We start from the raw sequence: 24038 nt of genomic DNA, 5'->3' as shown, positions 1-24038 counted from the left end.
ACAGCTATAAAAAATTCAGAAAGCCCTTTTAACATCCTAGGAAAATGCTTATAATGAAATGTTAGAGGAAATAAAGAAGATTCCAATTGCTACTATATGTCAACTCTAAAAATCATATGCATATAGAAAAGACAGAAAATCCATGGATATCTGTGGAATCTGGGATTTGGGGGTGTTTTTAGTTCCTTATTTCTACTTTTCTGTATTTTTGAATCACTTATAGTTGGTATGAAATAAATATTTTAAAAATAACATTGGGAAGATTGATTTGGGAGAGAGAATATTTTTCAGGGCCCCAGAGGGCACAGCGAGTAGGTATGGCCCTCTTGGTCTAACACACGGGAGGAGACAGGGAGGAGATACCAGCCTCTCTAGTAATGGAGGCTGGCTGTCTGGCCAGCAGAGGATGGATTTTTAAAGAGTAATACAGCAGTGGAGAGTCTGACCTTTAAAGAAAAAGGGAGTACTTACTTGGTGATACTGGTGTATTGGTGCTTTGAATGTGGCAGACTTCCTCTGGGAAGGTGTCACTGCGCTGGGCTAATAGGCTCTTCCAGCATCTAGAACATTTGGTGCTCCTGATTCTTCCTCAGCATTTGTTCCTTAAACACTCAAGCCTTGCTCAGGTGCTGAGACATGTCTCCCCGCCCCCCGCCCCCTCCCTCGGCTCTCCTACTCTCTTCTGTAAAAAATACAGCTGTAAGATTTACTGAAAGCCTTTGTGTGTACCTCAGGGACATCCTACATTAATATCTTTAAGAACTGAGGTTATGTGCCATTAAAAAAAATTATTATCTAATATTTTGCCTATAAAGACCTACGTAAAAGGCTCAGTGATCTTCATAAAGGGATCACAGATTTTAGCATTCATAAACAAGGAAACATTTTCTTTGGTTGTTTCTGGAAATCCCTTCTAAACATCTGCGTTTTCTTCGAACTTAAGTAGCTTCCCACCTCCTTCTCCTGAGATCTGTTGCCACTCTGTGGGAGAGTAAACTTCATAACCAGTTACAAACAAACAAACAAAAACAAAAACAAAGCAGAACCCTGCAACAGCAATCCGTCTCCATTCCTCTCCAAATTTTTAATTTCCTGCATTAAAAAAAAAAAAGAAATATCCTAGGCTATACTTGTGTTTCAAGGATCTTAAGATCTAAATGGAGATTCGACAACTTTGAAAACCTAACCAAACCTAAGATTTTGTTTCTTTTATTTACTAGTTATTAAAATATCCGCCTTCCCGATTAAGGAAGGCTGGATGGCAGGAGGGGCCACGGAGGCGTGGGGGAGAAGTGTGAAAAGAAGAAATCCCAGCTCTGCCTGGAAGGCTGCGTGTGAAAGAGCCCGACTCCTCCGGCGGCTCCAGGCCGCGTTTTGCAGGCGGCCGCATCTGCCTCCCCTGTCTCTCTTACCTCCTTGATGTTCGGCACTATTTGTGGCCGGCGTGGTGGAAGGACACAGTGAGGTTCTCACCCCCGCCCCCCGCCCCTCGCTCCCATCCCCAGTTCCATCAAAGCGAACACGGGCCAGCGCAAGGATCTCCGAGTTGCGAGTGTGCTGAGGCTGGGACTGTCACTCATTCTCCGATCAGCGCGTGAACGCAGCTCGGCAGCCGCTGGCAGGAAACAATTCTGCAAAAATAATCATACTCAGCCTGGCAATTGTCTGCCCCTAGGTCTGTTGCTCTGCTGCCGTCCACACTCTGCAAGGGGGGGGGGCACAGAATTTACCGCGGCAAGAACATCCCTCCCAGCCAGCAGATTACAATGCTGCAAACTAAGGATCTCATCTGGACTTTGTTTTTCCTGGGAACTGCAGGTACATTTTGAAATTATGATTATTCTCAGACTGATGTACTGATTGCCCCCTTCCCCCTCCTTCTCCCCCGAGGACACTGCTATCTGGGGTGGCTTTACGTGGAACGCTAAGGGTGGTCGTTGTCGTTGAGCTGAGGAAGGAGCGCGTCGCCCTTGCTGCCCCGCGGAACCCCGCGCTCTCCCAGGCTGCGCCGGACCGGGGCTGCCTCCGAGCGCCGCGAGCGCCCGCCGCGCCTCCTGCGCGCCCGCCCTTCCCACTTTGTGTGCCGGCGGCGCGGGGAGCGGAGTCTCCTGCTCCCGGGGTCGGTCCCGAGAGCGCTACGGCCGCGCGGGTGCTGGGCAGCGCTCCTTCCCCGAAGCGGGCGGCGGGGCGGGGGTGCCGCGGCTCCGCGGTGCCGCCGCGCGAGCTTGGGTTTCGCGGGGAAGGGGCTTGTCAGCCCCGGCTCCGCGACGAGTGAACAATAAGGCCGGGGCAGCCGCCCCATCGTTATTTCCCCGGGTCTAATAAAGTGGGGCTCGCCGCCTTCGCGCCCAGCCCCCCATCCCCGCCCTGACTGAATAACGGTTTGCAAAATGGGGCGAAATGGGCAGAATCTCAGGGCTGTGTGGCCGTTGTTGCACCCCCGTCGATATGACGTTAGTTTTTCATTTGCCAAATTGCTGGTTACTTGCAAAGCCTGCTCTCGGCCGGGAGCACGGAGGGATGGGAGGGCCGAGCGCCGCGTTTTGACAGGAGGAAGTGCGGAGGGGCGGAGGGGCGGAGGGCGAGGAGGGCGTGATCGGGCTGCCTGGTGTGTGTGCGCGTGTGTGTGCGCGCGTGTGCCTTCACACGCACCGCGAGCCCCGTGTTGCACGGTGCGCGAGAAGAATGGCAGGTAGCCGCCCGCAACACCTCGCCCTAGCCTCCTTTCTTTGGGCGAGGTTCCTGATCCTTGCAAAGTGCGAACAATAGGGAACCGAGGGGAAGACAGCCGAGGGATGCTGCCGCGGGTGGCGGGGGCTGCGCCGCCGCCGCCCAGAAAACCTCGGCGTTCCGGAGGTTCATTTCATTTGGTGTATTTCTATCCCGGCCTCCCTGAAGATTTTTCAGTGCGTGCCCACCCTCCCCTCCAGCTGCTCTCCCCACCCCACCCAGGGATTTGCGCTCTGGCGTGGACGGTCGGGAAGGGGGTAAGAAAAGGAGCAGGGGCCGCAGAGAGCTGGGTGGGATGGGCGTACATTCCGGGCAGGGGGCGTGTGCTGGGAAGCGCCCGGGGAAAGCCGGGCGGAGGGGCCTGTGTGTCGCGACTGCCGCTGCCAGGTGCCGCCGCGGGTGCTGCCCTAGACGGCCCATTCCGGGTGGGGGAGCGCGCGGGGCGTGCCCTCCCCGGGCGGCAAGGGAGCAGCCCCGGCCGCCGCCTCCAGCCAAGTCGGGTCCCTCTCCCATGGCGACCAATCAGAGCGAGGCTGGCTGGGCGGGAAGCCGCGAGAGGCTTTTATTGCGGCGCGGGTGGCGGCCCGGAGCTGCCAGGACCGTCTCCCGGTGTTCCAGCCTAACGGTCTCGCTCACCCCCGCCAGGAGAAACCCCGCCCCGTGGCCGGCCCCACAGTCTGGAGGAAAGAAGATGGAGTCCAGGTGTCCCCGGGAGGTCCGTCCCGTCCGTGCTCGCCCACTCGCGCCTCTCTCGCGTAGACCCGAGGCGTCCCTCTCGCCCCCCACCCGGGACGCGCACTCCGCCCGCGTTGTCCCGGCCCGACAGCGTCGCCCAGGAGGGCGCCGGGGCTGGGCGCACCGACGCGCGTGCGCCGACCGGCCGGCTGCGGGCCGGGGGCGAAGCTGGGGGTGGGGACCTAGTGGGGGGTGGTGGGGGAGAGCCCCCAGCTGCGGGCCAGCCCCAGTCGGCAGATCGCTGGGTCCTGCCGCCACCTGGCCGGGGCCGCCCCGGGCTTGCCGTTTTCTGTCGGGCCGGCGCGGTCCCTGCGCGCTCCCGGCCCTCCCGGGGCCTTGCGTTTCTGGGACCTCCTCCCCTCGAGGTGGGGGTGTGGCCATGGAGACCTGATCTTTGGGGGATCGCCGGCCTACCTTTCCGCCACTGTGATGGGTGGAACCTTCGGTGTTCCGATTTGAAGGCAGGCTTAGGCTGGTACACGCCCAGGGAGTCCGGGATTGGGATCTGATGGCCGCCCAGACAAGTGTGGCATTCTGAGCAGTGTTCTCTGGAAGGAAAGCGGCGTCTGGGACCGTGGACCTGGCCCTGGGACCGTGAGGATGGGGCAAGGCAGAACATGAAACGCGTACATGGTTGCTTAACAAAAGAAAGAAGTTGAACCGTTTTCCAAAGAGAATTTTTTGTTAAAGTACTGATAATACCATAGTTTAAAAAAAAAAAAATCGAAGGCCTTAGTCAAAGGGTTAGGGGAAAAATAAAGATGATATATACACACACATCCATGTGTCTGTGTATACATAGTAATAATGAAGTTACTAAAATTATAATAGTAATTATTACTACTATTATTATTTTGTCCTCAAATGTTATATCATCTTCAGGGACAATGGTACTTCAGTCTCTGCACTTCACACAGTGCAAATGAAAATTTAGATACAAGGTATGCTGACCTTATTGACACAAAACAAATCAAGTCTGCAGCCTTTCTCATTTTGGTGTCTTTTGCTGTTTAGGAATAAAATGCATGGTTGTGGAATAGAAAATTTGAGTCTGTTCTAACAGCGATTTTGGATGTTTTGTGGAAAAGTTATTTGAATGATCTGGAATGGTTAAGTGATATGTTTCTTTGACAATTTTACAGTCCTCTGCCAATTTTACTTGCCAGAGTGAAGGAATGAATAGGACTGGTTTTCTAACAAGATAGCACTGGATTAAGAACAAAGGGCATCTTTGCTGCCTTACAAAAGCAGCTAGCACCTATATAAGTATACATAATACTCCTCACTAAATGAATTACCAAGAGGTGTTTCAGCCAAGTTTGCTGTAACAATGCTGTAGCAATGCTGAGCTGTATTTTTTCTCATTGTTGATTTTTGTTTTAAGACCAAAAATGTGTTTCTGAACAGAGCTGTAACTGAATGTAATGTAGTCGTATTCAAGAATGTGGTACAGCTTTCATGACTCTGTCCCAAAACCAAAGGCTAATTTTCTTTCAACAAATATTAGCCAACATTAAAATACTGAAAATAACTCAGAATTTATTTAAAATTCAACAGTTAAACACAAAGAGAGGGCGCCTGGGTGGCTCAGTGGGTTAAGCCGCTGCCTTCAGCTCAGGTCATGATCTCAGGGTTCTGGGATCGAGTCCCACATCGGGTTCTCTGCTCAGCGGGGAGCCTGCTTCCCTCTCTTTCTCTGCCTGCTTCTCTGTCTACTTGTGATCTCTGTCAAATAAATAAATAAAATCTTAAAAAAAAAAACACAAAGAGAATATAAGCCAGATATTGTGGAAGTGTGGCCTGTCCTTTATTTAATAGTTTTTGAGTTACTATCCCTGCTGTGGAGCTTCCCAGGATCTACCAATCACGCTGTTTCCTTTAGTCTGGCAATTTACATTTCTTTTAAAGTCAGTTTTTCATGAAACTTTCCCCTTTTTCCCCCAACAGCTTGAACTTGACGACATTTAACCAGGGTCTATTTTTTTAAAAATAATGCTGGAATAGCAGGAAATAGCAGGACATATTTTTGTTCAATAAAGAAGGTTCATCCAAGTCTCTATGCTAATTGATTAAGGATTTGTTGATTTAACTGGTGACTATTTTTTGAGCACCATAGTTCAAGAATTAAGGCAGTAATTGTTTGCAAAAATGCTCCCAAGCCCCAAAATTATGGTGGACGTGCTATTCTCGTGGGCTGTGGGTGCTTACTCAAGGCAGAGATAAGAGAGAGCAATTAGTCACATGGAGCCCCACAATTCAGAGTTTTGCATAGTACTTCTCTTTGGAATACATTCATCATTAATTGACTACCTCAGATCGGTAATATGTAATTTAATATAAGTAATCTGCATCTATATTTTTCTGTCACAGGGAACAAGGTCTTAATTTCCTTTCAAAATAAATAGCACCATTTTCTCATTCAAAGCCTAATCTTTAGGCATGACAGATATGTTTGTTTGCTATGGAACTCAGTTTCTTAAATTATAGACAGCATCTTGTAAACTTTACGTTGCTTGAAGTATGGACTTTGGAACTTCTGATCCAACCACTTAAATGTTTTAAGGTGACAAAGTCTCTATTTAAAATGAGTTTGATGAGTTCCCCATATTTACATCTTCAACGTGAAGGAAGTGTGGCTATTCTCCAGACAGAAAGTGACTTTAATACTACTGGCCGACCTCCAGAGAGATTTTACAGACAGTCCTTCCTGTCTCTGTGCGAAATAAGTGATTCATTACCTGTTGCTAAAGAACGGTTTGAACTTTCCCTGCCGATCTTGGGTTTGTGGTGATGGAGAGCAGAACCAATGGGCAGGGAGGGGAGAGGAAGGGACCGCACCTGCTGTCATCAGTCTTCTGGGAACAGACAGCCTGAGAGGAGACAAAGGCATTTGGAAAAGGCTCTCCAGTACTGTTGAAGTATTGAGTTTTAAGCACACAAATGTTTTATGGTGTCAAGATGAATATTTCAGTGTAGCTTCCATAACCGATAATTCCTCAGTTTAGGGATCTGACAAATATACAGGCTAAGAAACATCTGGAACTTTAAAAGAAATGGCAGCAAATTACAAATAGTGTTTTACTAGTCTTAAAAATGGGTTACAAATTAGACAAAATTGGAACCACAAATCAACTTGGCTATGTAGTCATAATGACTACTTGACTTTTGAATTAAAAAAGACTTAAGTAGTTAAGGTCCCTTTAGTTAAAAAAGAAGAAATGAGAAAAATTCAGAAGAACATTTTATACATGTCCTAAAATAGTAGGTCTCTGAGCAATACTGTAAGAGACATCCTCTTAGCAAGAGGGAGATGGCCAGGGATCCCTCTGAATCCTAGGGAGTTGGTGTCCACGAGGGTCCCAGTGTTTACTGTGAGGAAACAACCCTGGCAAGCCTGTTATCAAGAGTACAGGTACATGTGCTCACTACTGTAGCGCAGTAAAATCCACAAGTCTATCTGAAGGTCACAGTCATGTCACCTTTAAACTTTTCCCTTATGAATATTAACTCTTGGTGCCAAACCTTAAAACCATTTGCCGATGTAAAGGGATGTAAATTATTTGGCATTGCTGCTGGTGCCATTGTACCCTTTCATTTCAAGGTGTTGAAACGCTGTCTCTCAGCTGAAGATGCTCATTAGGGGCATTGCCTTCTGATGTTGGTCTTGGTGCCAAATGGCACCTGTTCAGGCAGTTTCAATACATTACAGTTAAGACGGCTTTAGGTCACGTCTATATGCAGCCATGTAGTTAACTGCTTTTAGTTAGGATGGCACACTTCTCCCTTCTTGGGTGTTCATGTAGCTTCTAACCAGGAAGCTTGAGCAGGTGGTGGGGAGGCTCAGAGGACTACACCGAAGGATAAGCCATTTGCTCCATCTTGGGTACATGTGTTTTGGGGGAAAAAAAAGGTTTTAATAAACCTGTTGTGCATTCCTTTTCTCCTATACAGAAGTAAATACGTTTTCCTTTGGATTCAAAGACTGATTCCCATCACTGATGGGACTTGAGAGGCTACCGTGTAACCTGTACTCTACTCTCTCCTCTCACCCGGGACTTTCTGATTTGTAGCTGCAAACACTGGCAACATCTGGCCCTGTTTTCTGTCTGTGTCATTCCTGGGATCACATGCGAGAAGCCTTTGGTATCTGATTACCTCATCGTTGAGGAATATCCCTAGTAATGTCACAGTGTTTGGGATTGTGTTACATTAGGTGTTCTCTTAAAAGTTGATCAAATGTATTTATTGAGTGCCAGCTTTTTATCATCAGCTCCGTGGGGAATTACAAAAGACTGAGATGACATACTTTCTGCTGTCAAGGAAGCTGGAGGGTAGAACTGCGGAGAGATTAAGAGTGGCCTGCAACCCCAGGTTGAAAGCCCAGCCATGCCGCATGTATCCCTTAATTACTGTCCAGTCTTGCTCGAGTCATTCAGTTTCCCTAAGCTTCAACTTCCCCAAGCTTCAACTTCCCCTTCTGCAAAATGGCAAAATTAGCAATGCCTCCATTTTTGAGCTGTGAATGTTTTAGAGATCACGGGCCTTTAGTGCATGCAAGCTCTGTTATTAATGAGAAAGAGGGATGTACTCTGGATCTAGAAAAAAAATGATGCTCTGATGTAGTGCTCTTTTCAGGAGGACATAAAAAAGGATATTCTGAGAACATGACTCCTTCAATGATTAGAACTTGACTTAAAAAAAAATCTTGTTAAATACACCTGAATTGTCATCTTGGTTGTGAATATGTTAGAAAGGTAATCTCATTATGAGGTTGAAGACATTAGCACAAGGGTTGGTGTGGGTTTCATGGGGCCTGAGGGATGTACAATTTGGAAGGCCCTCCTTAAGGACAATACAAAATTCTTGCTTCTGGAAAATGTAGAAGATAAATGCCCATGGAACACATGGGCAGGTCCCCAGCCCACAGAGCCTTGGCAGGAGCCCATGCAATGTAGGGCCCTGCAGATCTGACCCAGTGTTAGCAGCCGTGTCTTGGTCTGCTTGGGTCCACTTGCTTGAGAATAGAGACTAATCGTTCCGGTTTGTTAAGTATGTATCTCATAAAGGTTGCTTTGTGCTTTGAAGATCAGAATCATACATCAAAATCAAAATTATTTTTGGAAAGAGGAAGCCATTTGACCTTATTTTATAGAAAATCTTAAGTAAGGCCTCAGGTGATTTAATATTTCTCACTGCTTATATTTTTGTAAATTACTATCTGGAATAAAATAAAGTAATTGCTATTATTATTCAAATGAGTCAGACATAAGTGCCCTACTGGCAGGACAGGAAGTAGTTTTGCCAACTGCAAGGCATATGTTGTTTTGGAGAGGAGACTCAGATTTTGTGTCAGCTATCTAAGAGGAGAGAAACCGCATTGATAATCCCAATAGTTGTGTCTTGATCATCATTAGCCAGTCCCAGAGTTTTGATTTGCATTCTGTCATTTAATCTTCATATCATTTGTTCACTAAACATTTATTGAGTTCTGTGTTCTGAGAACCTAGCGGTAAGCATATATCATCTCTGTCTTCCTGGAGCGTCCAGTCTAAGTGTGGAGGAACACAGACATGAAACAAGTCACACGCACATATATTTATAACCCCATGTCCTGATTGAAACTCAGGAAAAGAACAGGCTACTATGATTATTGGGGGGAAACCACCTTTGACTGCATGGTTGGGGTGGGGTGAGGAGGTGACATTTAAAGAACTCCGTGAAATAGGAAGGACAGATTGTATTCTCGTTTAAGGCATGGTTGATTGCCTAATTCAACAGACAGGGAATCACAGCAAACACTCTCGAATTCCTCAATTCAGCAAACTTTCCTGAAATCTGAGAAGGTTAAGTTGCTTCAGGAATTGTTCTGGGTTTCAGATTATAAAGTCAAGTAAGCTCTGCTTCTGGCTCTAGAGTTTACGTGGGAGACAGATATACTCTGCGTAGAAATAGAGATGTGGATCAAATGCCATCGGAGTCCAAGGAAGGAAGCACTTAAGTCTGCGTGGGCTTCCTTGAGCTGGGCGTGGGGCACGAGTTGGCCTTCAGTCCGTGGAGCAGGACGATTCGGGTGTTTGAGAGAGGAATGCCTACACTGATGCGGATGGAACAGGGTGTGGGGACGTGGTGAGAAGCAGCCCGAGACCGGCGGTGGGGGCGGTGGGGAGAAGCTCTATGAGGCCACATCGTGTTAGGTCTTGATATAGGAGCTGGCGCTGAGAAAGGGCTAAGTGACTTACACGGGTGAGGCTGGGACCGTAACCTGCTTCGGTGGGTTGCAGCCATCACGTTCTGCAGTGAGGATAGTTTGAGTACACATAGCATCAGAGGCGCACTTGCTTGTTGTCTGCCCAGGTGCGGGAGGAGTGACACAGTGGAGGGGCGAACCGAGAGCGCTGGGGGCTGATAGTCTAGGTTGAGTCCGCTCACTGTGGGTGACGGCCTGCGGTTAAGTGTGATTCTTGATTCCTGCTCAGGTCCTGATCTCAGGGTCATGAGATCGAGCCCCGTGGAATTTGCTTAAGATTCTCTCTCTCCCTCTCCTTCTGCCCTCTCCCCTGCTTACACACACACACACACACACACACACACTCTCTCTCTCTCTCTAAATAAATAAATAAATAAATAAATAAAGGCTACACATTATTTCAAAAAAAGTGCATCTTGAGTGGAGGTTTTCTTTGAGATGTTACAAAATATGTGTCCTGGGAATATGATACACAAAGTTCTGTGCTGCAGGCTGAGGGAGAAAATGAAATAAATGGAAGAATGCTATACCAGGCCTGCAGCGGCTGTCAGATGGGTAGAGAGGAAACACTTAGTTCAGACGGTTAGGAAATCGTGAGAGGTACTACATGAATCAGCGCCTGAAAGAATGAGACAGGTATTAATTGTAGGAATTATTAAGTACGACAAAAAAATCATCTCAGGTGCTTTTGGTGTGTACAGAAGGTGTGGACGAGCTAGTGATGGATGTGGACCCCCAGGGGCGTAAGGACAACTAGGGAGAGGGAGGACAGGACGAATCTAGCTGGAGAACTGAAATCTTAAGTGCTAGACGAGGGACAGGGACGTTGGAGAAGTCTTCTAAAACATTTGAGAAGATGTTCAGTGGTAATGCTTGATCAGGTGCTGTGCTGGGCTGTGTGTTCGATGCTAGCCACGAATTCCCAGAGTGGGAAGTGGGAGCGGACTGCTGGGGTCAGTGCAATGGAGTGTCTGTTTCTGTAGTAGCCACGCCAGCGGGTGGACAAAATACCGGGCCAGGAAAAGGATTTTTGCTTCACAAAAATAAAATTTTAGACCATTTTATAAAAAGCAAATTTTTATGGTTCCAGAGGGGCTTGTTAAAGGATTCCGGTGGTGATACAGTTTGTAAAACAGATAATCTTGGAAAGATACCCTTGTAATGGTTTTGGATAAGGTTTAAAAAATGCACACAGCTGACATGTCAGAGATGACAAAGCGAAAAACTGGAGTAGTTGAGAGGTCCAACATGGGAGGTGACTGGGAGAGAGAACAATATTGAAGTCACAAACCCAAGGGAATGAAATCATGGAACAGTCAGTGTGATGAGGAGACTGAGAAAAGGGGTTACCTTGAATGAAAGGTAGATCTCAGTAAAAACACATGAAGTTTTAGGGGAAAAAATTGGGCATCTTGGTATCTTACCTTCTAGGTCAGTATTTTTCAGCTGTGGGTGCTGATAACTATTTAGTAGACTTCTGCCAGCATTAAAAAAGAGGAAAAAGAAGGAAAGGAAAGAGGGAAGGGGAAATGGAGGAAAGAGGAAATGGAATAGAATGGAAAAGGGAGTATGTATATCTTATGTAGCAAGGGTAAGTGTTATTTTGTGGAACTTTTTATTGACCCGGTTGTGAGGGTAAACATGCCTAATTATATGGCTCAGATCAAAATAATATCATAGATATTATGGGACTAGACAGAGGCTAAACCAATGTGTGGTGCAGAGAAGGTGTAGGGCAGAGAGCTAATGGATTTGGGGCAGAGGGAGAAGAAGTAAGGGCAGAAATCCTTACTGAGCATGTGTGCGGTCTGTTAGCTGCGGGTGTAAAACAAAGCCCCCAAACTCAGTAGTACAATACCTTGACCTTGGAAAGCCTACTCTCTAGTGGAGCCTACATTCTAGTGGAGAATGGAAAGACAACTGGGAATATCGGGTAGCATCTAAAGCCAGAGACGTGGCTGAGATTTCCGAGGCAGAGTATAGATGACGTGGGCAGCAGGGGCGGTTGGAGAACCCTCCCCAGCATGGTGAGAGCTGGAGGCTTTGTAGGAAGGATTTCACAGTGCACAGGGGAAGGCTGGATGAGGTGGTTTATCTGTTGCATGTTTGGGAGGAAGCTGCAGGGAGCCCAGCCAGGGAGACCAGGAAGACTGAGGGATCATAGTCATCTATATTTTTGTCCCTTTTCAGTGGAGAAAAAATACCGTGGGTTACAATCCGTGCATTGTAGAATCTTCATCACACCCAGAAGTATTCATGTGGTAGTATTTATGTAGCATTTAGAACGGCATCTTGTCCATAATTCGGAAGGCAATATTGAACAAAAAGGCAGGGACGGGGCAACCGGAGCCTGCCTAGTGGCATGGATGCTTCGGTTAGAGAAGAATAATGTTAAGTGGACAAAAGTTGGAAACAAATGGTATATATAATACCGATTTTGTTTTTTAAAACATTCCTTTCACTTCTTAAGCCTGGAAGAAGACACATTTTTTTAATGCCATCTGAGTTTTCTCTAATGAGCATATCTTGCTTTGTATTTGCATTACAAAACAAACACTGTATTAAAAAGAGGGCAGTGGTTACTGTGGGTTATGCGTGTCAGGAAGATGAGGCACAAGTAGAAACTTGGAATTTGTTTCAGAGGAGGATCTTTCGCGGGGGGGGGGGATCTTAGAGAATTTTAGTTGGATGGTGGATTCATGTTCTTAGAGTCAGGGACTGACAGAAGCCGATATTCAGCATACTTGACCACAAAGAAGGGAAGAATGGGGTGTTGGGTTGGGGGAAGGCTTCACACCGGGGGGCCATCTGGGCACATGTATCTGCACAAAGGAAAAGACCCAGGCGATGAACAAACCTTGCAAAGGACAATGAGATGGGCTCATCTGAGAGGAAGTGAATAATGTTAAGAGGGTTTTCTCCCCAGGGATTTCATTCATCATGGCAGGCGCTGCATTTTAGACAGTTTTGTTGTCCTTTGCATCACTGCCCATGATACTCATACTTTCATTCTATACCTCTAAAAAAAAGTTTGTTGAGAGCAACATCTTTTGAACATGTTTGTTCAGTTTGTCGCAGTGTAGATGGGTCGTTTTTACCAGATCGGCACAAGAGTGGACACGGGCGTGACTGACTACTGGTGCTCTTTTACTCGTGCTGCGTCTGCGAGTGTCCCTTCTGTCTGTGAGATGCTGCCAATCGCTAGTTAGCTGCAGTTGCTGTGTGAGAACTGGCTTCAGGGTACAACTTGGTCACTGCTGTCAGGAGCATGAGAAGATGCAAATCCCGTGCAGGCTCTCCGATCTGAGTTATAATACAATTTATCTTCCTTTCTTAATTTACTGTCTCCTTTTGGTGTTGTTGAGCAATGCACTCTGTAGGGGGCGCCTCGGGAGCCTTTGGCATCAAACTTGGCATTTTGTAGGGTGGCTCTCGTGCTTTCATGACCTTGAGCCGGTTATTTTATCTCTCCTATGCTCAGTTCATTTCCCTGTGAAACAGGAATAATAATACCCCCCTAATAGGGTTATTGTGAGGATGAAATGAGGTAATTTATGCAACTGTCTGGCACACAGTAAGCTCAGTCATTTTTTCCCCCATTTTCCCTTTTTCTGTTAAAGTTCACAGTGAAGGGGTGTACAATTAGTGTTGGATTTAAGTATTGATTATAATTAGAATCACATTTTTTCCCATTTAGTTTTCATTCTCTGACAGTTCAGGATCACCATGAATTGCAGCTGAGTTAGAAACACCACAGCCAATGGCTTAGCTTTTTCAGCTCCCGTGGAAGCAAAGTCTAGTAGATCTTGGTTCCGAAAAAAGTAGAATTTTATAAAAAATAAATTGGTTTATATAGATTTATATTTGCATAGGGTTTCTATTTGCATAGGGTTAATATTAAATCTGTCAATTCACCATAATGGTAGAGCCATAAAATTTAGTGTACTTAAATAATGGTTGCTGCTAAAGATCATATTGGTGACACTTCATTAATCTGGAAGTCATTTGTCTGGCAACCTTAAATCTTTGGAACATGAAGCATGAAGAATAAGGGGAAAGAATGAAGAAGTGAGGGAAAGACGCCTTTGGATAGCCAAAATAGATATCCCAAATTTCATTGTATGCATTTGACCGATAGGGAAGCCCTTTAGCCCCCCCCACTTTTTTTTTTTCCAGAAAGAGTGCATATATTCTCAATTAATTTCCAATTTCCTTCTACCACATTTAGAAGGGGTCTTAGATTAGAATCAAAGAAACATGACTGCTAGGTACAGGTACATTGATAGTAAGATATAATAACTTCAATGGATGGAAAAATTAGGAAAAACAGATTCAAGAACACAAAAAACATGTCAGTCTCAGCCATTTAGTATTCAACTGAAAAACTAGCTCTATATATCTCAAAATGCCAAGGGATTGTCTATAACACAGTGTAACATGAATAGTGGGTCTTCATAATTAAACCTCATTTGGAAGAGACAACTCTGGCCCGTTCAAGCAGCGGCAACGCTCGTATGGATTAGTTTATGCAGCATATGTCTTTGGTGTTCAGCACTGTGCTAGGTACCGAAGGAAGTATGATTTCAAGAAGTTTCCATATAGTTGCAAACATAAAACAAACACAAATGTAGATACCATTGTCTTCACCAGTGGTAAACTGGAATGAAAGAGGTGGTATAGTGTTGCTCATATGGAAAATTCAATCATGAGACGTTCTAATCCCCAAGGATTTAGGACAAAGGAGATTTCATGTTTCGTTCTTATAGAGTGACCTTGTTAAATATAGCTTCTCAGCTTGGTTTGAATTCCATAGCTATTTATTTACCATTAAGAGAAGTTGTGTCAGGGCACCTGGGTGGCTCAGTGGGTTAAGGCCTCTGCCTTCAGCTCAGGTCGTGATCTCAGGGTCCTGGGATTGAGTCCGGCATCGGGCTCTCTGCTCAGCAGGGAGCCTGCTTCCTCCTCTCTCTCTCTGCCTGCTTCTCTGCCTGCTTGTGATCTCTGTTGAATAAATAAATTCATAAAATCTTAAAAAAAAAAAAAGAGAGAAAAGTTGTGTCACCCATTTTCTCTCTTCTCCACCAAGTTTCTCTCTTCTCCACCAAGTTATAGTAAGTACATATTGAGATTAAAGATCTTAACTATTCAATCAATTGGAATTCATTTGTTGTCATTCCTCCCTTTCTTAAATTCAGTTTTTTTCTTATAATTTAAATTCACATTTTAAATTTTAAATGTCATGTCCACATTGTTTAAAAGGTTAAATCATTTTATAAAACTTGAAACACAGAACATTAGTCCTCTGCCCTGACCCTTAGTACCCCTTCTTACCCCTCCCTTGTTCTTCCCACCTCTGATTTCCATTCCCCTGAACAACCACTTTCTACTCATTTAGTTGTTTCTATATTTTTTTAATCTCCATATTTTTACTTTCTTACTTTTTCAGTTTTTGATATTATTTGTTGATTTTTCTCTTACACACTCCCCATCCCCTTATTTCCTTTACCCTGGCGTCCTCATATAATAATTTTTCTATTTTTGATTTAAACAGTATTTAATGTTTACATTACTATGACCATGTAAATATTCACAGCTGAGCCTTGAGCAATTGTATGATTTTATTTTCTTTCTTATATAACTTTCTGTCTTTCCTGAAGTTTATGATGGCATCAGTTTTTTTCCTTTGCATGGTTTTCTATATACCTATCACTAATTCATTGTCCAGTTCTCAGACTGATGTGTAAATTTCCTCTCACGGTGCTCAAACATGGCTATTTTCTTTCATCTTCAGGAGACATATATCCTAGATCTTTCTCTCAGTCTTCAGTCTTAACTGTTGATTTTCTAGGCTTGCAGCAGTTAATTTATATTTGCCTGGTATACAATTCTCTAGATTGGAAATTTTTGTCTCCCAAGAATTTTGAAGATGTTACTTTGTGTTTTCTACCTTTCACTGTTGCATTTGTGAAGTCTAGTGCCTTCTGATTTCTGATGTTTTGTATGAAAGTTGCTTATTTCTCCTCTAGAAGATCTTAGGATCTTCCCTTTACAGTATTCTGAAATTTCACAATGCTATGCCTTGTTGTAGGTCTGTTTTTTTATTTATGGGGGTAGATTCTCAGTGGGCCACTTTGCTGTGGAAATTCATGTTTTTATGTGCCAGGAAATGTTTCTACATTATTTATCTGATATATTCATATCTGTTTTCTCTCTCTTTTTTCTGGAGTTCTTATTCAGAAGTTAGATTGCTCTATTTGGGGGGGGGGGGTGTCTTCTCTTTCCTATCGTTCATTTCTTTTTTCCTCCAACCTCTCACCCTTTACTTTCTGGGAGGTTTTATTGGCTTCTTGCCCATTTTATATTGAATTTTCTATTTTGCTAACATATTTTTGATGCCTAAGAGTTCCGTTTTATTGTCTGAGCATCTTTTATATCTCTGAGTATTTTTTTTTTAAGATTTTATTTGTTTATTTGACAGAGAGAGAGAGAGAGAGAGAGAGAGAGATCACAATTAGGCAGTGACGCAGGCAGGGATGGGAGAAACAGGCTCCCCGCTGAGCAGAGAGCCTGATTGGGGGGGGGGGGTTGTCAATCCCAGGACCCTGGGATCACGACTTGAGCCGAAGGCAGAGGCTTAACCCACTGAGCCCCCAGGCGCCCCGTCTCCAAGTATTTTAGAAAAATTTTCTTGTTTGCTGCATTTTCTCTTTATCCTCTGAATTTCCCTTTATTGTCTGTTTTATATCTCCTCTTGTGTCTCATATCGTTTCATTTCTCAAATTATAATGGCCCTTAGCCGTTTATTAGGAATTGGGAGCGAGGCACTGAAAAGCTGTGGGGAATCTTTGTGGGGGTGGACCTCACTGCGGCTGATCCATTGGGTGGGGGGCACCCACCTCCACTCAGCACCTGCATTTTCTCTTGGGCCAGTCAGTTTAAGGGAGCCCAGTATTTTGCAGCCTGGGGGGTCTAAGTCAAACTATTGTCTTACTCTGAGATGAATGGTTTGGGAGCATTTTATCCACTAGCTGAGATTTCATGGGATCCCTCTATTTTCAGGGAAGGGTTTCTGCCCTCAGCAATGCCTGGCATTCCCCAAGAGCAGATTCCCTGTGATTGAACTTCTCCAGCTAATAAAAACTCAGTCTCTTCCTGGAGTGAAGAAGAATTCAGGGTGGGAGAAGAGATACATGGCCCCACCGTCCTGCGGCTTACCGTTGGGTGCATGTGTGTTCAGTTGAAGTTAGTGGTATGAGAGGGAGTGGTGATAGGAGAAGGGTTGTTCGATTTCATTCTGAAGGAGGCTGTGAGAACCCTCTGATGGCCCATCTCTCTCAGGGTTCATAATTGCTTTGAGCCAGAGCACACGTTTCATCTCACATGTTTCAGTATGGAATTTTCGAGATTTAAAGAAGCTTGCAGAATTCTTTTTTTTTTTTTTAAGATTTTATTTATTTATTTGACAGAGAGAAATCACAAGTAGGCAGAGAGGCAGGCAGAGAGAGAGGAGGAAGCAGGCTCCCCGCTGAGCAGAAAGCCCGATGTGGGGCTTGAACCCAGGACCTGGGATCATGACCTGAGTCAAAGGCACGGCTTAACCCACTGAGCCACCCAGGCGCCCCAAGCTTGCAGAATTCTTAAAGGAAAAGGCTAATGTCCCAGGAGTGCCTCCTAAGAAAAGACCTAAGAACGTGCCTCTTAACTTCAAGGGAATTGACAACTCAGGGACTTAGGACCCGTTGTGAAGAACCTATTCTGTGTTGAAGAATCTTTTCTCAACTAAGAAGTCCTCAAAAGATTCCGGGGTGGGTGGCCTGAGATCCCACATTTCTTGGATATAAAGACAGGGCTTGGCAGGGACGCTGAGAACCAGAATAAGAGCAGTTTCATGAACACATTTGCAAATGGCTGTGTCCCAGCCTTGTTGGGTAGCAAGAGCATTTATTAGAAACAGTCACTTAATTCCAGGATTTATGGAATAACTCCAGTGTTCCATGTAGTTGGGCTGCGAGTTGGAGATACAAGATGAATGCGTTCAGTAGCTTTGTAAAAAATTCTAGACCACTTTTTAAATTGTTTTTGGTTACATTTATAATATTTATTCCTTTGGAATGACACCAAAAACAACCTTGAAATGCCGGAAAAAGATAACGAAGAGTTCTTTATTCCTTTCTCTGATTTTTCCCTTTTGTGTATGTAAGTTAAAGTTATGCATGACATGTTTAAAATTTAAAATTTTCATTAAAGAAAGCCATCTGTCATAATGAAGCAAAAAAGGGACATCATGTGGTATTCTTTGAAGATAAGAGATTGAAAATGAGTCTGTTAACCGCCCTAGATTACAATTTGAGGTCATTTTGAGCTAAATTGGCTTTGGAATCAGAATTTAAATTATCGGTCAGACTCAATTAAGATAACTGGTCATGCAGACAGTTTATTCTCCTTCCTCCCCTCTCATAAAAAGAATATTTTTATTGTTTTTAAATACTTCTTCACAGCTAAGTTAGATATGGGGATTTTTTTTTTTTTTAGGAGATAAACATTTTGCACATTAATTGATTTGGGTATCTAATTGTAATTTTATTTCTAAATAAGAAACCCAAATGATCATTTATTATTTGGTTTTCTAGAGATATGCACAGTAGATCCTTCTGAAGTCACTGAGAGGTAAATCAATACATTATTCTGTGTTATATTGCTGCTGTCCTGTGCGATATTAAGAGAATAGCTATCACAAAGTCAGACAGTTAAATTACTTTATTTAAATACAATAACAATAAATGTATAGTGTGGGACATTTCAGAAAACATAAATTTTAAATATGGGTAATCATTTCAATAATTTATGTATGCATTTCTAAATATTAAAGTTTTTGTTTGTGATAAGTGAGTTTAAAATTGCATTATTTGAGCGAACTCAGCATGAGAAATTTAAAATGATGAGTTCCATTGTTAATTTGGTCTTCACTTTCATCTCTTTTACTTATTTATAGACTAAAACAAATAAATCAGTTCTTTTTCTCTTTTGTTGTGAATTTTTTCATTTAGAATTTAAAAGTTGTTACAAAAGAAAACAACGTAAGCCTACAGTGAACGTGCGATTTGACATTTGGGGCTGGTTATGTATCTCATGCTGTCTGGAGACCCCAGGTGTGTGAGTGACTTGAACTGGTAGGACCCTAGAACTTCACAAGGAAACAAAAATATCCTGAATGATTTACTGATGTCCCCGAAATGATGGCAGTATCTCTCCTGGGGGCAGAAACTGATGGTACGCAGATGTCATGGCTGGTTCCTCATTGGTAGACAGAGTCACATGTGCTGGGACCAGGGGCTGCTGGCAAGAAGATGGGTTTGATGTGAACCATAATCACTATTGACCTACATCTGTTCTCGAAATATTTTCATTGAAATTAAATTTGAAGTCTCATCTGTATGTGACATCTCATCTTAAAACTGTCGCTATAGAGGATTTCTTTAAGAAGAACATAAAAATCAAACTTACATCTTAATGTTTATTACATGGATTAAAAAAATTCATATCTAGAGCAAAATGTTTGAATCATTGATGATTTTTTGTTTGTTTCGTTTAAAACATTGGGAAATGTTGGGCAGTTATGTGATTAGAACCTCTTTGTGAGACTTTGTAGCTAGAGATAGGCAAAAACAAGAATAATGTGACAAGCGAGGTGTTTATTAAGGCAGATCTAACCTCATATCCAGTACTTGACATTTTCTTGGAAATTTTAGCAAAAAAATCACCAGGGAAATGTGTGATTGGAAATGCTTCTTCAGTTATTTTACTGAGATTTGATGTCACATGGACATAATTTGTAGTGCAAAGATTCCGTTTTCTTTGTAACATTACATCTGATAAACTTTACTAAAGAGATTTCATTTAATTTTCTATCAAAACACAGCCTTATGTTGAATTTAAGAATAATTTGGAAAAGTCACAAGAATTATAAAGGTGCACATAAGCTGGAGGAGGTACCATAATGATGTAATTTCTTAGTCTTATTTTGGAATTTATAGTGAATCTTAAAAGTTACAAGCTTTCAAAAGGCACATGCTAGACAGATCATTCACTATTTAAAAAATGAAGTGTAGTTTCTTAAAAAGAATGTAGAGCTTGAATCTTGCTTCATACAAATTGGGTTTCTTAAATTTGGGAAAAAATTAATATATTAGAATCGATAGTTGACCATAGCTTTAAATATGACACAAAGGGTTTAAAAATCTAACTTGTCATTGTTTACAAAATATTGGCAATCTGGAGCTAAAGCGCTTGGTGTTATTGTGTAATCTTCTGTTTAAAAATAAACAGTGGAAATAATTGTAGAAACCTCTGGGTTTAGAAAGGCTTGTTGGTGGTTCTTCACATCCTACTAAAAAAGCAGGCTGTCTTTGCATATTAATCACTCTGTGAAAGGAAGCTTGCCTTATTTGCATTGTGCATGCACTAAGAAGTCCAATAGTGCGCCTGAGAAAAAAATGGGGGGATTGTAATTGTTGTTCTCAAAAGGGTTTTTATTCCATTCAAGTGGAAAAGCTGAATGCTGGAGAATTAGTGCAGTGTTTTGTGGAAGAAGAGTCCCTTTTGGTCACTGCATTTCGGGTGGTGCAATCCCAGTGAGTCAGGATCCTGATCACTGGGGTGAAGAAGGAAGTGTGTCCTCTACCTAGACCAAACCTTGTTCCTGTAGAGAGCTCTAAGCTTGGAAGCACCTCTGCTTGTTTGCATCCAAAAGAGTTAAATTCCAATTCTGGTGACACCCAGGGTGTGGGAAATCTCAGGATAATTAAATAGGAACTAAAAAAGTCTGGGGGCGCCTGGGTGGCTCAGTGGGTTAAGCCGCTGCCTTCGGCTCAGGTCATGGTCTCAGGGTCCTGGGATCGAGCCTCACATCGGGCTCTCTGCTCAGTAGGGTGCCTGCTTCCCTTCCTCTCTCTCTCTGCCTGCTTCTCTGCCTACTTGTGATCTCTGTCTGTCAAATAACTAAATAAAATCTTTAAGAAAAAAAAAAAAAGAAAAATGGTGAAGATAACATTTGGTTACCTATGCAAGAACCAGTATTTAAAAAAAAAAGTCTGAATCTTTGTAGTTTCTGTCTTAGGGTTATGTTGGGGATACAGAATATGCAACTAAGTAGATGATGTAGTAGCATTTTTTTTTTTTTTTGAGAAAACGTGTGATTTAGTTAACACCTTGCAGGTAGAACTTGCCCCCCAAATTGATTTTCGATGATATAGTTGAAATTACCTTAATATCATGGTACCTTTTTTGCTTCGTTGTATTTTAAGACTCAGTGGTTGAATATGAACATTGAGGATAAACAGCAGAAATGTTCTTAATGTTATCGAGGCTTTCTTTTCAAAAGATCTCACAGGATGAGAGAGCTCCTTCCAACACGTTTCTCTTCTGACATGGTGGAACACATGTTCACCAAGCCTTTTTCTGATCTTGAAATTCTAGCTACTTCCCTAGGCAGTGAGCCAGTGTAGTTTCCAAACTCTCAGCATGTACATTGATTAGTCTGGAGGTGTGTTACTTTGTACTGGTCTATATACTTTTCATGTTTTTAGCATCTGTCAGACATTTCTGCACAGTATGTGGCCTTTGGAGTTAAACCTTGAATTTTACAGGGGAGGGAATGTGTCATTATCTGTGTACACGTATTTTGACAACATGATTGTGTGTCATCATGGAGACAACGCCTGCTGCTCTAAATGATTGTATTAGATATTAGAAGGTAGTTAACTGATTTAAAAGGTTAGCCACAGATTTTTCTGAAAACCATTTGGCTGAAGTATATTTGACTATCAATGTAGCTACTTTTTGTTGCCCTCTTTCATATTATATGGACTTGGTTGTCTGATGGTTGCACACAAATCCTCTGATTGAAACCATTTATATTTTATTTGAGTTACTTTCTGAAATATTCATGTATAGAAAATTGTGTGTAATTTAGGCTTATGCAGAGCATTCCATAGGCTCTAAGTGTGTATTTGGGTTGCTGTTCTAAAGAATGGAAGTAGCCAAGATGTAGTTTGAGAAAGTAGGACCACAGAAGTTAGGCTGATAGAAGAAAAACACATACACTCGCCATGGTTTCTACCATTCAAAAAAGACCTAGATAGATTTCATAGTGACTTTTCTTCTAAGATAAATATATTAATGATATGCTTCTCCATAATTTTTGTTGTAGATATAGTTTTTAGAGTTTATAGTTAATAATTTAAATTTGAACCCTTTAATAAAATATGAAATGCATTACACATTCATTGGATTGTAGAAATTTCATAAGTATGAAAAATCATTTACCAACAAAAACAGCTGGTATCAAGAACTGCATGATCATCTCAATAAAGGCAGAAAAGCATTTGATAAAATGCAATACTCATCCATGATAGAAACACTCAATAAACTAGGGATAGGGAGGACTTCCTCCATCTGACAAAGGGAATCTCTGAAAAGCCCAGAGGTAGGAGTTAGACTTTGCAAGTTGGCCAAAAAGCACAGGAAAAGATGCTGGGCATCATTAGCCATCAGGGAAATGTAAATCGAAATCACAGTAAGATACTACTTCACACTCGCTACAGTGGCTATTATCAAAAAGACAGATAGTAACAAGTGTTACTGATGATATGAAAAGATTGGAACCCTCCTATGCCACTGGTGGGAATGGAAAATAGTTCAGCTCCTTTGGAAAACAGTCTGGCAGACCTTAAACAGAGTTACCATACATACCCGAAATTTCATTCCTTCAAGTGTGAAAACACACATCTCTATAAAAACTTGCACATGAATGTTCATAGCAACATTAAGAATGATCAGAAAATAGAACCAGCCCAAACCGTTAACAGTTAACAGTTAACCCAGTCCGTTAACTGATGAATGGATACACAAAATGTGGTATATCCATTCAATGCAGTATTATTGAGAAATAAAAAGGACGGAGTACCAATATGGGCCACCACATGGATGAGCCTTGAAAACACTGTAAGTGAAAGAAGCTAGTCACAGAAGATCACGTATTGTGTGACTCCATCTATGTGAACTGTGTGGAATAGGAAAATCCATAGAAACGGAAAGTAGACTGGTGTTTACCTAGGGCTAGGGGACTGGAGGGAGATGGGAAGTGACTGCTAATAGGTAAGGGGTTTCTTTTTGGGGTGGTGAAATGTATAAAAATAGATTGTGGTGATGGTTGCATAATTCTGAGCATATACTAGAAATTATTGAATTGTATACTTAAATGTATATTTAAAATGAATTATTGTATGGTATGTGAATTATATTTTGACAAAGCTAACATATATACATACATATACACATATGTACATACAGAGCTGTTATATCCTGTCTTTTGGAAAGAAATAAGCAAACCATAGATTTTTTTTTCCAGTGGAATCTATGAAAGCCAAGGTGAAATTACCAAAGACTTAAACTATGCCATTTACTTAAAATTAATTGTTACTGTTTGGTAGGTGGAACAGAAGAGGGTGTAAAATACAGATCTGTGACACTAACACCAACTACTACCCAATACATTTGTTGATGATATGCCGTGAGAGCCCATGCATGACAGCCAGAACTTTGCTTTATTCTTTGATAAACTTTTATTTGCCTAAGATGGAACTCTTTATTTTTCAAAGAAATAGAGACCCTCTTAAATATAATTGCCTGAAAGAAAGAGGTTGTTAGGGGAAAGGTCATATTGAAGGCTTCCGGGGGGCTGACGATATTCTAGTTCTTGTATTAGGAGGTAGGTCATTGGCATTTCTCATATTAATTCATTAAGCCATGTAGTTCCTGTTATGCATTATTCTATATTTCATAATAAAAAAGGTTTAAATTAGATTTAATCACTCTCCTTGAGACATTCCCAGGGAAAGAAAATGTTGACTATGGTATTTTGTAATGTTTTAATAATGAAAAGCACATTTTTACACTAGAATTTCATTACACTAACTAGATGAAACTTCCTTTAGTCTGTTTGACCTTGAAATTTTATGCCAGTGAAGTTTTGTTTTCAGACTTTCTTGAGCTTTTATATAGTGCAGGCCTGGTTGATGGCGGAGTATGTGAGACAAGAGCAGCCAGAGTGGATTTTATCCTTTGAACAATTCAGGATGGTGATAATTTGTGCCCTTTTGGTGGATAGTAGGTGCCGTGGGTGACCAGAGGGACTTGAACAGTTTCTTCTAGCAAGAGTATGTAAAAGAGAGAAAGAAAGGGCAGGTTTGGCATATACAGAGGCATAGCCATCACTGAATCACATGGGTTCTCCGTGGTCAGAGCATAGGAGAGGAGGGGAAGGTGT

At 42.6% G+C, this 24038-nt stretch overlaps 1 protein-coding gene across 5 annotated transcripts in view; it reads left to right on the top strand.

Moving 5' to 3' along the window:
• Positions 1–1557: 1557 nt before the first annotated feature.
• Positions 1558–24038, top strand: part of LOC111153768 (neural cell adhesion molecule 1) — a 326055-nt gene continuing 303574 nt past the window's right edge. For 4 of the 5 annotated variants that reach the window (XM_022512993.1, XM_022512991.1, XM_022512992.1 and 1 more), the window contains exon 1: positions 1575–1818. In XM_022512993.1, the coding sequence (XP_022368701.1) occupies positions 1767–1818 (52 nt within the window). In that variant the 5' untranslated portion in view covers positions 1575–1766. Of the gene's footprint in view, positions 1819–24038 lie in introns of all 5 variants that reach the window. The other variant, XM_022512994.1, reaches the window with a different exon arrangement.

The sequence above is a fragment of the Enhydra lutris genome, unplaced genomic scaffold (genome assembly GCF_002288905.1).
Source record: "Enhydra lutris kenyoni isolate GAN:26980312 unplaced genomic scaffold, ASM228890v2 scaffoldscaffold34, whole genome shotgun sequence".
In the NCBI taxonomy this organism is placed as follows: Eukaryota; Metazoa; Chordata; class Mammalia; order Carnivora; family Mustelidae; genus Enhydra; species Enhydra lutris.
This window is presented reverse-complemented; position numbering and strand designations above follow the sequence as displayed.